The sequence below is a fragment of the Artemia sp. Qi Xiang Cuo genome, chromosome 15 (genome assembly GCF_049724085.1).
Source record: "Artemia sp. Qi Xiang Cuo chromosome 15, ASM4972408v1, whole genome shotgun sequence".
Taxonomy (NCBI): domain Eukaryota; kingdom Metazoa; phylum Arthropoda; class Branchiopoda; order Anostraca; family Artemiidae; genus Artemia; species Artemia sp. Qi Xiang Cuo.
Window position 1 is genome coordinate 52,822,198 of NC_142808.1, and position 15,367 is coordinate 52,837,564.

Below are 15,367 nucleotides of genomic sequence, written 5' to 3' on the forward strand. Positions count from 1 at the left end.
GCTGACCCCTGGCCTTCCCTTACTGCCCCCCCCCCTCCCAAAAATTGGGTGCTGGGTGTATACAGCCAGGCCCACCCCCTCCCATGCCTCAAACCCGATGCCCTAATATCCTTCCACGAGCAGGGCATGTTTATATATGTGTGTTTGTTCAATTCATTGTCATTTTTTATTTAACGTCATATAATGAAGACTGTCTTCAAATAATGAAGGCAGCTAGACTACAATAGAAGGCATCTAGATTTCTATTGAAATTAATCAAGATTTAGTTGAATTTGAAGTAGAAATAGGATTTACTTAAATCAAAACATAGCCTACGATCAAACCTCATAGAGTTGAAGTCATTTTCCCAAAACTGGCTCATTTGATTGGAAATCGAAAGTTTTTGTTCCCTTTTAAGAGTCAAATGGAATCAGAGTGGGACCAGCCCCCTTTACACCTTTTCCCTCAAATGGACCCGATCAAAATTTTGAGATAGCTATTTTGTTGAAAGTAGTCAACAGGCGAAAAACTATGCCTCCGGAGTTGACATCACCTCATCCCCTGGAGCAAGCACTATAAATTCTGCTAATTGCCTATTGTTGTCATATAAGGTTTTTATGGAAGAGGTAATAGTATAAAGTTTGAAAGAGGTCAATTGGATTGGAAACTCAAAGTTCGGAGTTTGCTTTTTAAGAGTCTAAAGTTACCGGAGGATAACCAGCCCCTCCTCACGCCCATCTATCCCAAAATGCTTCCGATCAAAATTTGAGATAGCCATTTTGTTCAAAATAGTCCAAAAGTCAAACAACCATAACTCAGGGGTTGACAAACACCCAAGAGCCCCCGAACCAGGGCTGCCACTTATACAAGTTGTCCAGTGATAGCATATAGGGTTTGTTTTTTATAAATAAAAGAGGGCATGTTTGATTATGTATCTCCGAAGGGGGGAGGGGCAACCAACTCCCCCCCTCCCAATGCAGGAGGGCTCGGGGGAGAGTTGTAATTTATGCCCAGGGGCATATAGGGTTTTATGGAAGAGGTGGTCGTACAAACCTCGGAGGGAGTTCAAAAGATTAAAAATTGAAATTTCTAGTTCCCTTTTGCAGAATCAAAAGTAACCGGATGGCAATTATCCCTCCCTCTCAAAACACCCTCAAAACACCAAAAAAAAAACTTTTTTTTGAAAAAACTTCTTTTTCAGAAAGTTTTTTTTTTGTAATTAATTTGTCTGGAAATTTTGATCTTTTGTGTCCCTTTAAATTAATAAAAGAGACTGTGCCTCAACATAATACAGTTTCCTGCCTTTTGTGGCAAAGAAAATAAGTTTCCACCCAGAAATAGTCAAAAGGTAGGGGAGTCGAAATCCTAAGATGTGCAATCTATCATTAAAGAAACCAGGCATAAAACACTAGGGGATTGAGTCTGTTAGTACTGTTTATTTTATGGTAAATAAGTAGTAACTTTGAAAAGGAAAGTACAAAATGTCTTTAAAATAAAATATTATTCTTATATAAGCTGCGTTCGTTTTCGTCGTTCTATGGAAATCAAATCCTCGGTTTTACAATTAAGCCGTTCGTTTTCGCCGTTCTATGAAATGTTTCGCTTATAAGCCGTTCTTTGAAATGCCGTTCTTCGTTCTTAGTAACGTCGTTCTTAGAACGACGAACTGAGCCTCATACTCAGTTCAACAACTTTAGTTTTATTTTTGGGCGCCAAGTTTTAAAATAAAAAAAAATGACGGAAAACAAGTTTATTGATATTTAATTTTGTAGATTTTGTTGATGGGGTCTTTCATCTAAAAAATGGTAGTGATTTGTTTTTCGTATATGTGGGACAGTTTTGAAATCTTCAGAAAGTTCTGGAGGCATTTTGGGATAAATTGCTTTCCAAACTTACAAAAATTCCTTAAGGATCACTTGGACAAATAATGGGAGGAATTTCTAGATATCTTAGATTACAACTAATACTAAGAAACTCCAGCTAACCCCAGGTTTCAATACCCTTAGGAATATGTTCAATTGTTCAAACGTCTTAAGCTAAAAATTTAGAAAGGAAATTTGGCTGATTAAGTGTTAGGCTAAATGCCACAACTAGGAGTATTGTTCACATTACTGTGTAAAAAATATTTTCTTAAAAGGTATCACTATGCGGAGTCTACAATCTGGAATTGTACCACAGTTTCAACTAATCTACTGTTTATGCCCATGCATAGTCAGTCAAAAGAAGGAGTGCCCATTTGCACTCTATAGAACGGTGCAACAGTCACTCAACAGTCACTTTCCTCTAGTAACTCTATTGCTTGTTTTGCTACATTTACAAGTATATTTTCCATTTTTGTTGTGCTGGTTGATTGAAATTTCATCTGTGACTTTGAAATTTTATCTGGCTAAGGAAAGCTCTTATAAGCCGTTTTTTCAGTTAAAACGAAGTTCTTAGAACGGCGAAATAAAACGCAATTTAAGAGTAAAACCGAGAAAATCTTTTTAGTACTAAGAACGACGAACGGTGAAAACGAACGCAGCTATAGATGGGAATTCAAACGCCCATCACTCCCCCACATAAAGAAAATTTAAAGTAAAACATAACCTATTGATTATTAAGAGTATAATCGGAATCTATAATACCTTGATATTTGTTTAAAAAGAGTGAGGGAGCTTGGGGAAGGGGTGACGTTAGATAGACACAAGTTTGCAAAGAAGAGAAAGGACAGGTTAAACAAAAGCTGAGGTACAAGACATACTTTCGAACATTAATGCTTTTTTTAATCGTTTCTGAAATTTATGCTGTTTCTAAACAGTCACCGTCTTTGTGCTAAAGTAAAATTAAAAAACTGTTTAAAACTCTTAAAGTAAAATAGTTACATGCTTAATTTGAGGGCAATCATTTATTAAATTGCACTATGGTAAGGTTATACAAACATTGGTTAGCAATATTTTATTTTTGACAATTTCTTTGGGTATGCTTTTTTTTAAATTAATAACAGTTAGGTGTAGCAGAAATAAGTGGAGAATCGTAACAACTGTCCTAATTGTGGAGAAAAAGTAGTACAAATAAGAAGCAAACTGATCAAGCACCCATAATAGCAATTACCTTGCTTAACAGCAGTGAAGCCCAACAACATGGGTGTTTCCATATTTTATACAATTGAGTGAAATTCACATCAGTTTCTCTTGGCTGTTCCACGTGGTTAAAAATCTATAGAATCCAAATTATTTATAAGTCACTATATGATGCTATATACCATAATTATGGTAGGGGAGAGTGGGGCTAGTTGAGACAGTTTTAACATTTTATTGTTTTACCAAGTCATGCTTAGCATTATTTCACCATAAAAAACATATTCTTAAAGCTCACACATTTTGTTACAAAAGCATGTTTTTAAACTTGGTGCAAACTAGGCAATAGAAATATACATTTTTTTAGGCTGGACAAGTCAAAATGTATCAACTTTACCCCCATCAGAGCTAGTTGATATCACTATGGGGCAAGTTGATACTGTATTAAGGGTAATTAATATTTCAAAGGATTGTAATAATTAGGCGGTTATAAATCAAGATACAAACATTTTCATCGAGTAATGTTTAAATTAAGTATAAAAAAAAGCTAAATTGAGACACAATTCTTCCTGGTAATCACCTAAATTTTTTCAAATTATATACTAATCCGAATTACTGGATTGTGTATCCATATCTGAGGTGCAGCGTCTACATGTTTAGATTTTTTCTAAATTTATTATCCTCTCCACAAGCAATATGTGCCCATCTCTTAAATACAATAGAGTCAACAATCTAATGTTGACCAAGTGACTTGGAATACAGCTTCCAATAAACAAAACACAGAGAACCTACTTCTTCGTCAGATTCTGTTTATTTTTTCTTTCTTTTTTTTTTTCATTTTCGGCATCAGTTTCCTTTTTCCTTTGCGGATTACGATTATTTTCTTCAATACTGAATTTTATACACAAGGATTAGTACAGCTTCATTTTTGCCTTGTCCGTCTATACTAGTTTTTTCTTTTTCCTAGAATTCTGTGTCAAATTTTTCTTTAACAGGCAAGCTTGTTAAAACTGCCAGCATTTTGACAAAATATTGGGTTCTTGTTCCTTCTATCCTTCTTGACTATCAAAATGGATACTAGGTTAGTTGCTCTCCAATCACTTTTGACTAATAAAAAGGGTACTAGTCCTTTCAATTTCCTATCAAATGAGCCCTTTTTGAAGTTTCTAGAAACACGCTTTCTATAAAAAACTTATATGCCCCCAGGGAATAACTTACAACCTTTGCCCTGAGGGTTGTGTGTGTGTGTGTGTGTGTGTGTGTGTGTGGGTGGGGGGGGGGGTGGTTGTCTTCCTCAAAGATCTAATTCCAGACCTTTAAACTACGTTGAAAAAATGGCTGTCCCAAAATTTTGATTGGATGTGTTTGGGGAAAGGGTGGGTGTGAGAGGGGTTTAGTTGCTCTTCAGTCACTTTTGACCATTAAAAAGGGCACTAGTCCTTTCAATTCCCAATAAAATGACCCCTCTTTGATGTTTCTACAACAACACTTTCTATAAAACCTTATATAACCCAAGGGCATAACTTACAACCCTTACCTTGAAGGCCAAGGGAGGTTGTCATCCTCAAAGACCTAATTTCCAGAACTTCAACTATGTTGAAAAATTTGGTATCTCAAAATTTTGGATTGGATGTGTTTGGAGAAATGGTGGGTATGAGAGGGGAGTTAGATGCCCTCCAATTACTTTCTACTATTAAAAATTTCACTAGCCCTTTCAATTTCCAATCAAATGAGCCCTTTTTGACGTGTCCACACCAACCCTGTCTCTAAAAAACCCTCCATGCCCCCCGGGCATAACTTAAACCTCTACCCCGTAGGAATGGGGGGGGGAGGAGGTTGTAATCCTCAAAGAACCAATCATTTTTAAGTTTTCAAAAGGGAACTTACCCTTTCAATTTCCAATTGAATATACGCTTTTAGAATTTTCCATGACAATACTATGTATAAGAACCTTATAGACCCCCCGGGAATAACCTACAACCCTTGCCATGAGAGGTGCGGGGGATTTTTCATCCTAAAACTCCTCATTTCCAGAGCTTCCAACTACATCGAACAAAATGGCTATCTAAAAATATTAATTGGATGTGTTTGGGGAAATGGTGGGCATGATGCCCAATGGTGGGCATGAGGAGGGTTAGTTGTCCTCCAATCCCTTTCGACTGTTAAAAATGGCACTAGCCCTTTCAATTTCCAATCGAATGAGCCACTTTTGAAGTTTCCACGATAACCCTTTCTATAAAAACCTTATATGCACCCAGGGCATAAATTACAATCCTAGCCCTTAGGGCTGGGGAGAAAGGGGTTGTCATCCTCAAAGACCTAATTTCCAGATCTTTCAACTACGTTGAAAAAATTGCTATCTCAAAATTTTGGATTGGATGTGTTTGGGGAAATGGTGGGTGTGAGAGGAGAGTTAGATGCCCTCCAATTACTTTCTACTATTAAAAATTGCACTGGCACTTTCAATTTCCAATCAAATGAGCCCTTTTTGAAGTGTCCACATCAACCCTTTCTCTAAAAAACCATCCATGCCCCCAGGGCATAACTTACACCTCGCCCCCTTCGGACTGGGGGGGAGGGGGTTGTCATCCTCAAAGACCCAATCATTTTTTACTTTTCAAAAGGGCACTAGCCCTTTCAATTTCCAATTGAATGTGCCCTTTTTGAATTTTCTATGACAAAACTATCTATAAAAAACCTTATATGCCCCCAGGGCATAACTTACAACCCTTGCCCTGAGAGGTGCGGGGGATTTGTCATCCTAAAATACCTCATTTCCAGAGCTTCCAACTACAATGAAAAAAATGGCTATCTAAAAATATTAATTGGATGTGTTTGGGGAAATGGTGGGCATGATGCCCAACGGTGGGCATGAGGAGGGTTAGTTGTCCTCCAATCCCTTTCGACTGTTGAAAATGACACTAGCCCTTTCAATTTCCAATCGAATGAGCCACTTTTGAAGTTTCCATGATAACCCTTTCTATAAAAACCTTATATACCCCCAGGGCATCAATTACCATCCTAGCCCTGAGGGCTGGGGAGAAAGGGGTGGTTATCCTCAAAGACCTCATTTCCAGAACTTTCAACTACGTTGAAAGAAATGGCTATCTCAAAATTTTGATTGGACGCGTCTGGGGAAAAGTTGGGCATGAGAGAGGGGTTAGTTGCCTTCCAATCACTTTCGACTTTTAAAAAAGACACTAGCCCTAACAATTTCAAATTCAATGTGCCCTTTTTGAATTTTCTACAAAAACACTATCTATAAGAACCTTATAAGCCCCAAGGGCCAAACTTACAACCCTTGCCCTGAGAGGTGGGGAAAGGGGGGGGGGATTTTCATCCTTAAAGACATAATTTCCAGAACTTTCAACTATATTGAACAAAATGGCTATCTCTAAATTTTGATTGGACGTGTTTGGGAAAATGGTGGGCGTGAGATGGGGTTAGCTGGCCTCCAATCATTTTCGACTATTAAAAATGACACTAGCCCTTTCAATGAGTCCTTTTTGAAGATTCTAAAACAACACTTTATATAAAAACCTTATATGCCCCCAGGGTATAACTTACAACCCTTGCCCTGAGGGTTGTCATCCTCAAATACCCAATTTCAAAGACTTTAAAGTACGTTGAACAAAGTGACTATCTCAAAATTTTGATTGGATGTGTTTGGGGAATGGTGGGCGTAAGAGTGGGGTTATTGCCCTCCAATCACTTTTTACTTTTAAAAAGGGCACTAGCCCTTTCAATTTTCAATCAATGTCCTTTTTGAAGTTTCTACAACAACCCTTTTCATAAAATCCTTATACGCCCCCAGGGCATAAATTACAACCCTTGCCCTGAGGGGTTGGGGGTACCATCCAAAAAGACCCAATTTCCACAACTTTCAACTACGTTGAACAAAAAGGCTTTATCAAAATTTTGATTGTATGTGTTTGGGGAAATGGTGGGCAGGAGAGGGGGTTTAGTTACCCTCCAATTCCTTTTGACTATTAAAAAGAGCACTAGCCCTATCAATTTCCAATTAAATGAGCCCTTTTTGAAGTTTCTACAACAACGCTATCTATAAAAACCTTATATGCCCCCAGGGCATAACTTACGATCCTTGCCCTGAGGGATGTGGGGGGTTTGTCATCCTCAAAGACATAATTTCCAGAGCTTTCAACTGTGTTGAAAAAAATGGTTGTGTTCAAATTTTGATTGAACGTGTTTGGGAAATGGTGGGAGTAAGAGAGGGGTTATTGCCCTCCAATCACTTTTTACTTTTAAAAAGGGCACTAGCCCTTTCAATTTCCAATCAATTTCCTTATTGAAGTTTCTACAACAACCCTTTCCATAAAATCCTTGTACGCCCCCAGGCCATAAATTACAGCCATTGCCCTGAGAGGTTGGGGGGACGGGGTACCATCCAAAAAGACCTAATTTCCAAAACTTTCAACTAATTTCCAAAACTTTCAACTACGTTGAACAAAATGGCTATATCAAAATTTTGATTGGATGTGTTTGGGGAAATGGTGGGCATGAGAGGGGGTTTAGTTGCCCTCCAATCCCTTTGACTATTAAAAAGAGCCCTAGCCCTTTCAATTTCCAATTGAATGAGCCCTTTTTGAAGTTTCTACAACAGTGCTATCTATAAAAACCTTATATGTCTCCAGGGCATAACTTGCAACCCTTACCCTGAGGAATGTGGGAGGTTTGTCATTCTCAAAGACATAATTTCAAGAACTGTCAACTATGTTAAAAAAATGGTTATGTTCAAATTTTGATTGGATGTATTTGGGGAAATGGTGGGCGTGAGAGGGGGGCTATTGCCCTCCAATCACTTTGTACTATTAAAAGCGCAGTAGCCCTTTCAATTTCTAATACAATTAGCAAAGTTTCTACAACGACCCTTTCTATAAAATCCTTATATGCCCCTAAGGCATAAATTAAAACCCTTGCCCTGAGCAGTGTGGGGGTATCATCCTCAAAGACCTAATTTCCAGAACTTTCAACTACACTGAACAAAATGGCTATATCAAAATTTTGATTGGATGTGTTTGGCAAAATGGTGGGTGTCAGAGGGAGGTTAGTTGCACTCCAATCACTATCGACTATTGCAAAGGGTTCTAGCCCTTTCAATTTCCAATGAAATGAGCCATTCCAATCAGAAGAGTCACTTATATTTCGACAGGGCCTGTTACTGTCAGTCAAAAAACTTTGACAAAGTTACTACAAGATATTCTCAAAAGAAATGAATCTCATTATAGAAGCTAATATCTTCATTTGAATTTAGCTGAAGGAACATTTTTAGTTGGTCTGGTATTCCACTACATTCTACAGGCAAGAATTTTCAACACTTGGAATATAGTTTTGTCAATACATAGTAGCTGCCATTTTAACTTAATTTTATCAAGAAAAAGTCAATATGGCTACATTTTAGAGAAGATCAGATTTAACCTTGATGCATTGGTGCTGCTCCCAACTTTTTTTTTGCCAAAAAATAACCAAGTTATGACAGTTTGAACAATACAGAGCTGAAAAATTGTCGGGAACTCATTTTGTGTTGAAAACAGGAAACTGATTGAATTGAATATTCTTTTCTTAAGCTGCGTCTGCATTCGAATTTTTTCTGGAAAACTGGTACAGAAAACTGGACAACTGGGTTGTTTAGACTGTAACTGCTGTTAAAAATTTGTTTTTTTAAAGCACAAAAAAAGATGCCAAAAATGGGCCGACATGTCAAAAATTGGGAAGTGAAGACGAGTTGTTCTGTTTTATGGGAGCCTAATCAAGCAATGAATTTAAAAAGAAAGCCATGGGACTTACAAAGAAAGATAAAGAAGCTTCTAAAGACTCTCAGAAATGGTCAAATGAAGAAACTTTCATACTAATCAGTTTGGAATAAGGAATTTGATGACTTAAAGAAAAATAGGACCTAAAGCTCAAACTTATATGGCCATTGCAGAGGAGTTGTCAAGGGAAATTTATTATTCCCACAAAGAAAAGTTGCCACTCTGAGGAGACGTCTGACAGTTTATAAGTCAGCTAATCCCTGTGTACAGGTACAATTCAAATATATTGATCATATTTACATAATTTTTGTGCAGTCATATTTGAAAATAGCATACAAAAGGCACTTTTGATCATATTAACATGCTTTTGTGTATTCATTTTTAAAAAGAGCTTACAAAAAGCTCTTGGCTATCTTACTGTTATATATTTCCTAGCATGTACTAAATGACTGATTAGAAAAATCAAAAACTATAAAACAGTCACTGCTAAACAAGACAAGATAGTCTAGTTGTTAGTTCTCTTTGTGAAAAATAATTAAAGATTTGATTAAAATTATTTGATTATATTAACATTCTTTTTGTGTATTCATATATTGGAATGTGTATCGCATACCCAATCAATAAGACAGACCAAGCAGCTCTAGAATCAGTCCAGAGGAGGGCAACGAAATGTGTTAGAGACCTCTATGATGTCCCTTATCCATCCCATCTCCGTAAGCTTAGAATACCATCTCTAACATATCGTCGCAAACGAGGTGATGTGATAACAGCATACAAGCTTCTAAATGCTGAGGATACCATTCCTGGCCTTTTCCAACCGGACAATTCAAATAGAAATCGTGGTCATTCTCTAAAGCTTTTCCGGAAATGAGCCAACCCCAGACTAAGAAACAAGTTCTTCTCAAATAGAGTTGTCAGCTTGTGGAACTCCCTTAGCGAAAAAACAGTAACCTCTACCAGCATGGATGCGTTCAAGTCATCAGTGGATAGGGAGTGGCTCAACAAACCGTGGTGCACCATTTGGGACGCCACAGATGATGATTAACTATCATCACTGAAGCTGGTGGACACAGGATTCGTCCTATTGCTAGCAAGTGCAATTTAAGGTAATTTAAGGTAATATATGAGAAGAAAATAAAAAAGACATATTGACCTGTCTTAAGATTTTGAGTTCTAGGCTATCTTACTGTTAAAATTCCTGAGCATGCAATATTTGACTGACTGGGAACAACAAATCTTTAACTACTTTTTTGAATTAAAAACAAATTCTTGAACTACTTTTTTCTTGGAAAAAATGATCATGAAAGACATCTATCCCATCCAGGGGTGCTTCTCAGGGGAAAGGGTGGGATCCCCCAACCCAAATATTCCTAGGTGTCTGTGCACAGTGCCAACACATCAAAACTTCTTTTATGATTTTAGTTTAATTTAGTATGTGTCCACATTTCCAGAAACACTGGATGATTTTCTTATCACATTCTTTACAAACCATCTCCAAACTCAAAACCCAAGCTGTGTCCCTGGTCCCTCCAGCTGGGGAAATTCATGCCAAATACCAGCCTTATGACATCATGACTATGCAGCCTTATTGTCAGTCAAACTTGATTATCAATAATTACATACATAATATTAAAGTAGGAATCTTTTGTCCATCTTCATGAAAGATTCATGTTAATAGAAGTATTTGTCCAGGAATAGACACTGTTTGAGTACTGAGGTCTTACCCTAAGCTGTTTATAATTTCTCAAGTTGAGCATTGTTTTGACTCAACTATGTTTGTTACAAACTATAAAAGCTGATATATATTTTAGTCTTTACAAAATAATGTTAGGGTACCAAACAAACAGTTTATTTTTCAGGGGAGTGTCTTCGTAATTTCTGTTCATTTCGGCCCTTTTCCACTTATTAATAGTGATTTCTGCCCTTTTTTGGGTTGAAATAACATTTGAATTTTTTTCTAATTGTATTAGATTTATTTTAGCTGTTTGCCATTCTTTAAAACACTTCTTTTGTGGACAGTTTTTCTATTTAAATTAATGTACAAAAAGAGTATTAGTTTTCCTGAAAACACAAGAAAATTTTTTCTCAGAATGACAAGAATCAAATACCCACAAGTTCCCAGGCCAAAGGATTCTCATGCAAAAAAACTAAAGATAATTAGGGAGGAACACTGGCCGCTTAAGAACCTAGGGATTTTTTTTTTATTTATGGGCCTGACATTTATATGTGAAAGTTTCCCTTAAGGCAAATAAACCCTAAGTTGCATAAAGTTAAACTCAATTTTGAGGCTACTGCACATGGAACAGCACCTGGTCACTAGTGATCTTTGTATACAACTAAAGTCATCATTCTAGAGCTCTGCCAGGACAAATCCTTAAATTGCTCCTAGACTGAAAAGACTGAAAAGAAAAGTTTGTCTGAAAACTGGGCCCTAAACAGGACCAGTAGTCTAAATAAGTTTTAGAATGGCTTAAAGCTTAATACAATAAGTGGTTTCATTTTTTTTTTTTTTAAATGGCAAACAAATTGATAATAGGATATCCAGATCTTGATAATCTGTCCTCTCTAGAGACATTCTATTCTTTTATGTATTCTACTCATAAGGTATGATTTTTCTTTGAGTACACTAGATGTCGGCATGCTTCAAGCATATTCATTTACTTGCATTAAGGTATATGCAATCATGCACTGCTAGTACTGATCTAGGCACTACCAGCATTCAGTTAAGACAACTGCTAGTTGTACAATTGCTTGATAGCAAGGTCAAAACCTGGAATGATAAGGGCAGTACTGGAAGCACTACAGGCATATTTTGAATAACTCAATGAACAGCACTCTCAGGTTCTCTTGGAAGTAAAATTTGGTTTCATAATTCCCAAAAAATCTTCCAATAATTATTAGTGCCCCCCCCCAATATCTTCTCAAAAATCAATCTTTTCTTTTCTAAGAAAAATGTGACTTGCTGTGTTGTTAAAGGGTGTAAAATTCTCATGGGAAACATGGCCTTTCATTTCACATGTTTGATTAAAAATATTTTAATTATGTTATATCAGATTACATATAATACAATTTAATATATTTTTGGGGAATGGCCTAGAACAACATCAAACAAGTGCATTGGCTTTGCTGAAAATTTTCTTTAAAAAAGTACCAAGTTTAGAAAAATATGCTGATATTTTTCTGGTTTATCTGTATATTAGTTTTTGAAATTCCTGTTGTCTTTCAAGTACGTTATAGAGGCTAAGCCACCCAAGCATTTTATAAAGAAGCTAAACCACCAATGGGTATAGGCAATTGCTGTCACAAATGATTTTGCTCAAATGAGCTGGTGGAAGACTATTAGAAAATGTAAGATTTTTTTTTACAATTTAGAGATTAGGATATCACAAAATTAAGGATTCAATGTGCTTGTTTGTATATCTTAAGTAAATACAAACCCTGTTGGAATAAATAATTTCTTAGACCACACTGCTTTACAAACTTCCATTTACAAAAAATTAAACAAGAGAAACGGGTTTTAATTTCTATAAAGCAGTGAATTCAAACACTTAATTAAACAAAAATATTCCGAATATTTCGGCCCCACATCCGGGAGCCTTTCTCAGCGGAAAAAGACAAAAAAAAATTCTTACATCAACATAAAAAACATACTAAACAAACAAAAGAATAAATATAAATAAATAAGAAAAGAAAACTCACATATTAAATAAACAATTCCATTCACTGGCGTATAAACAAAATCGAATGTTTATATTGATTGGAACACGCCTTTTCACAGTATATGAATGGAAATCTATCAAAAAATCAAAATATATTTATACTTAAACTAAAACAATAAAGGTCAGCTAACCCCAAGCCCATAACCCCTAATGAAATGTCACAAATTCATCACCCAGTGTTTGGATTCTAAATTGAACAGATTTTTTTGCTTGCAAGCTTAGCTACAGTTTGTTTACCTTTCCCAACATAAAGCCCAGTCTGACCTTTGTCGACGGGGTCATCTTTTGTATCAGAACTATTATTAAAATTAGTACTTGTTGAAAATTTTACCTGCTTTTTAATTAAACTATTATAAATCGAATTGATCCTAAAATCCTGTTCATCTCTATTGATATTAATATCCCCATATATTATTTTTTTTATTTCTATAATTTCCCTGAAGCTTTGTAAAAGTCCTACTGACGTATCTACTATTTTTGTTTGATCAAATAAAATACTGTGATGAGGAAAATTATAAAGATGTTCTGCAACAGCTGACTCAAACGTTTCTGATGTTTTGTTTTGTTTTAGAGCGCAATCTATGGCATTCTTGTGTTGCTGTAGCCTATTTTCTAAAATCTGTTGTGTTCTTCCCAAAAAATTTACCACAAAAGCATGGAATTTTGTATACTCCCTTTTGCAAAATTCTCGGTACCGTGTCTTTCCCTTTATTTAAAAAAGAGCTTATAGTTTGTCCTGATTTAAATGTTGTATTTATATTTTTTTTAATTCTTTTCTTAATTTTTGTGATAATATTGGGATATAAGGCGAAGTTATGTAATTTGTTTTTTGATTTTACATTTCTTCTTCTAATATTTTTGGTTCCGTCAACTTTTTTTTCCTTTTTTCAATTATTTGAGAAATCATATTTTCCAAAGAGCCATTACCTACTAGAATATCCTTAATAAAAATTAGTTCATTGCTTATGTATTCTGGTGATGGTAATTTTAATACCCTATCAACTAAAGAAATAACCACACCCCTTTTTACCTGGATCAGATGATTTGATGTGAAAGACAAGTAACGGTTGTTATTAGTCGGTTTACGGTAAATTGAAAACGCTAGTTCGTTATTATTTCTATGGATCAAAATATCTAGAAACGGTAACTTATTCTCTGTTTCCTTTTCAATTGTAAAAATTAATTCTCCTCCCAGATTATTTAAATGTTCCAAAAAACCTTCAATTTGTGATTTCCCGTAATTCCAAATAACTAAAATATCATCCATATATCTGCCCCAAAATTTAGGTTTTAAAAAATATGTTTCTATAGCTAAATTTTCTACATACTCTGCATAAGTATTTGTTAACAATTGCCAATCCCCTAATTTGATGGTAAAAATTATCTCTAAACGTGAAGTAATTAGTATACCTGCTAGTTATTCTGACTAAATTTAATATAGTTTCCAGTTCAATTCCCGAAGATAATTCTTCTATCTCATTTTTACGTTCCTCAAGTTTTTTGGATAAAATAGTAAACAATTTATCAAAAGGAATATACGTATACATGGATTTTATATCAAAACGGAACAATCTAGATTCTTCTGATATTTCTATACTCATAAGTTTATCTTTTAAAAATTCCGAGTTTTTTATATACGAATCTTGGAGATATAATAAAGTTTTAAGTGTCAGTGCTGCCCATTTCTCAATTTTTACAGTCGGTGAATTGGTTGTTGAAACAATAGGTCTTAAAGGAATACCTGTTTTTATGTCTTTTTGGCAAACCATATATTCTTGGGCTAACTGATCTACTTAGAAATTGCTTGTAATACATTTGGGGTGTTATACTTCCATTTGTTTTAGGTCTTCTAAACCTTTTCTTAATCTTTTAACATACAATTCAGTTGGGTCTGAGTTAAGTTTTTTATATGTTGAAGTATCACTTAGAATTGTTTCTATTTTACTATCATAATCATCTTTTTCTAGGATTACTACTGTTTTGCTCTTATCCGCTTTCGTTATTATTAGAGAATCATCTTTTTTTAAATCTTTTAAATCTTTAATATCTTTGTTCTTAACGTTTTCTTGATAACTACCAACATTTGTTAAAATATTCACTACCCCTAGTCTTAACTCATCTACATTATTTATATCTTTTGAAAACTTATAAATCCCTGTTTCAATCTTTGAAATAATTTCCTCTATCGGTACATTTTTAGGATTTAGTCCAAATTTTATACTTCTTTCAAGGATTTCCTATTGTTCTTTGAATAACTCCTTTTTGCTTAAATTAATCACCCCAGGGCCTGGGAAATAATTAGGCTTATACATTGATAGTTTTTGTTTTTGTTTTTCTTTTTCCCTTTTTAACTGCAAAAATTTTTGGTTTAGTCTTTCCCTAGATATTCTTAGAACATGTTCAAAAGAATTTTTGAAGATTGACATAATTTGCTAGATATCATGTGTATTTAGAAAATCACCTAGGCTATGTTATTAAGAATCTATTTCTTTTACAACTTGTGATCTTTTGAAACGTTAATCTTTCAGCACATGGTTTAATTTTAGCAAATTTACTTTTCTCCTGCCCTTTAGCTCATTATATGTATTTAAATGATAATTAAGACAGAAAGATTTTGGAATTATTTTATTTACTTTGCACTTTTCTAAAAACTTTTGTTGTGTAATTATATAACTAAATTTCAGAAAACATTCTAAATAATAATCCTCCGAAAACATATCAAATGGTTCAAAATAACTAAATTTAGAGTGGTTTTATTACATATTTCTGGCTTTTTGGCAGGGAAAATAGTAATTTTGTGTGATTTCTCGATGTAGGAAAAAAAGTAACGTATAAATTTAAA

The 15,367-nt window shown here is 35.0% G+C and overlaps 1 protein-coding gene across 3 annotated transcripts in view; it reads right to left on the reverse strand.

The window, feature by feature from the left end:
• Positions 1-15,367, reverse strand: part of LOC148943845 (heat shock protein 105 kDa-like) — a 221,648-nt gene that overhangs the window by 18,504 nt on the left and 187,777 nt on the right. Inside the window, exon 8 of one of the 3 annotated variants that reach the window (XM_089101395.1) lies at positions 12,506-12,599. The exons of the other annotated variants lie outside the window; for them this stretch is intronic. Within the exon in view, the coding sequence (XP_088957521.1) occupies positions 12,527-12,599 (73 nt within the window). The 3' untranslated portion in view covers positions 12,506-12,526. Of the gene's footprint in view, positions 1-12,505; positions 12,600-15,367 lie in introns of those variants that run through there. 3 annotated transcript variants of the gene reach the window in all.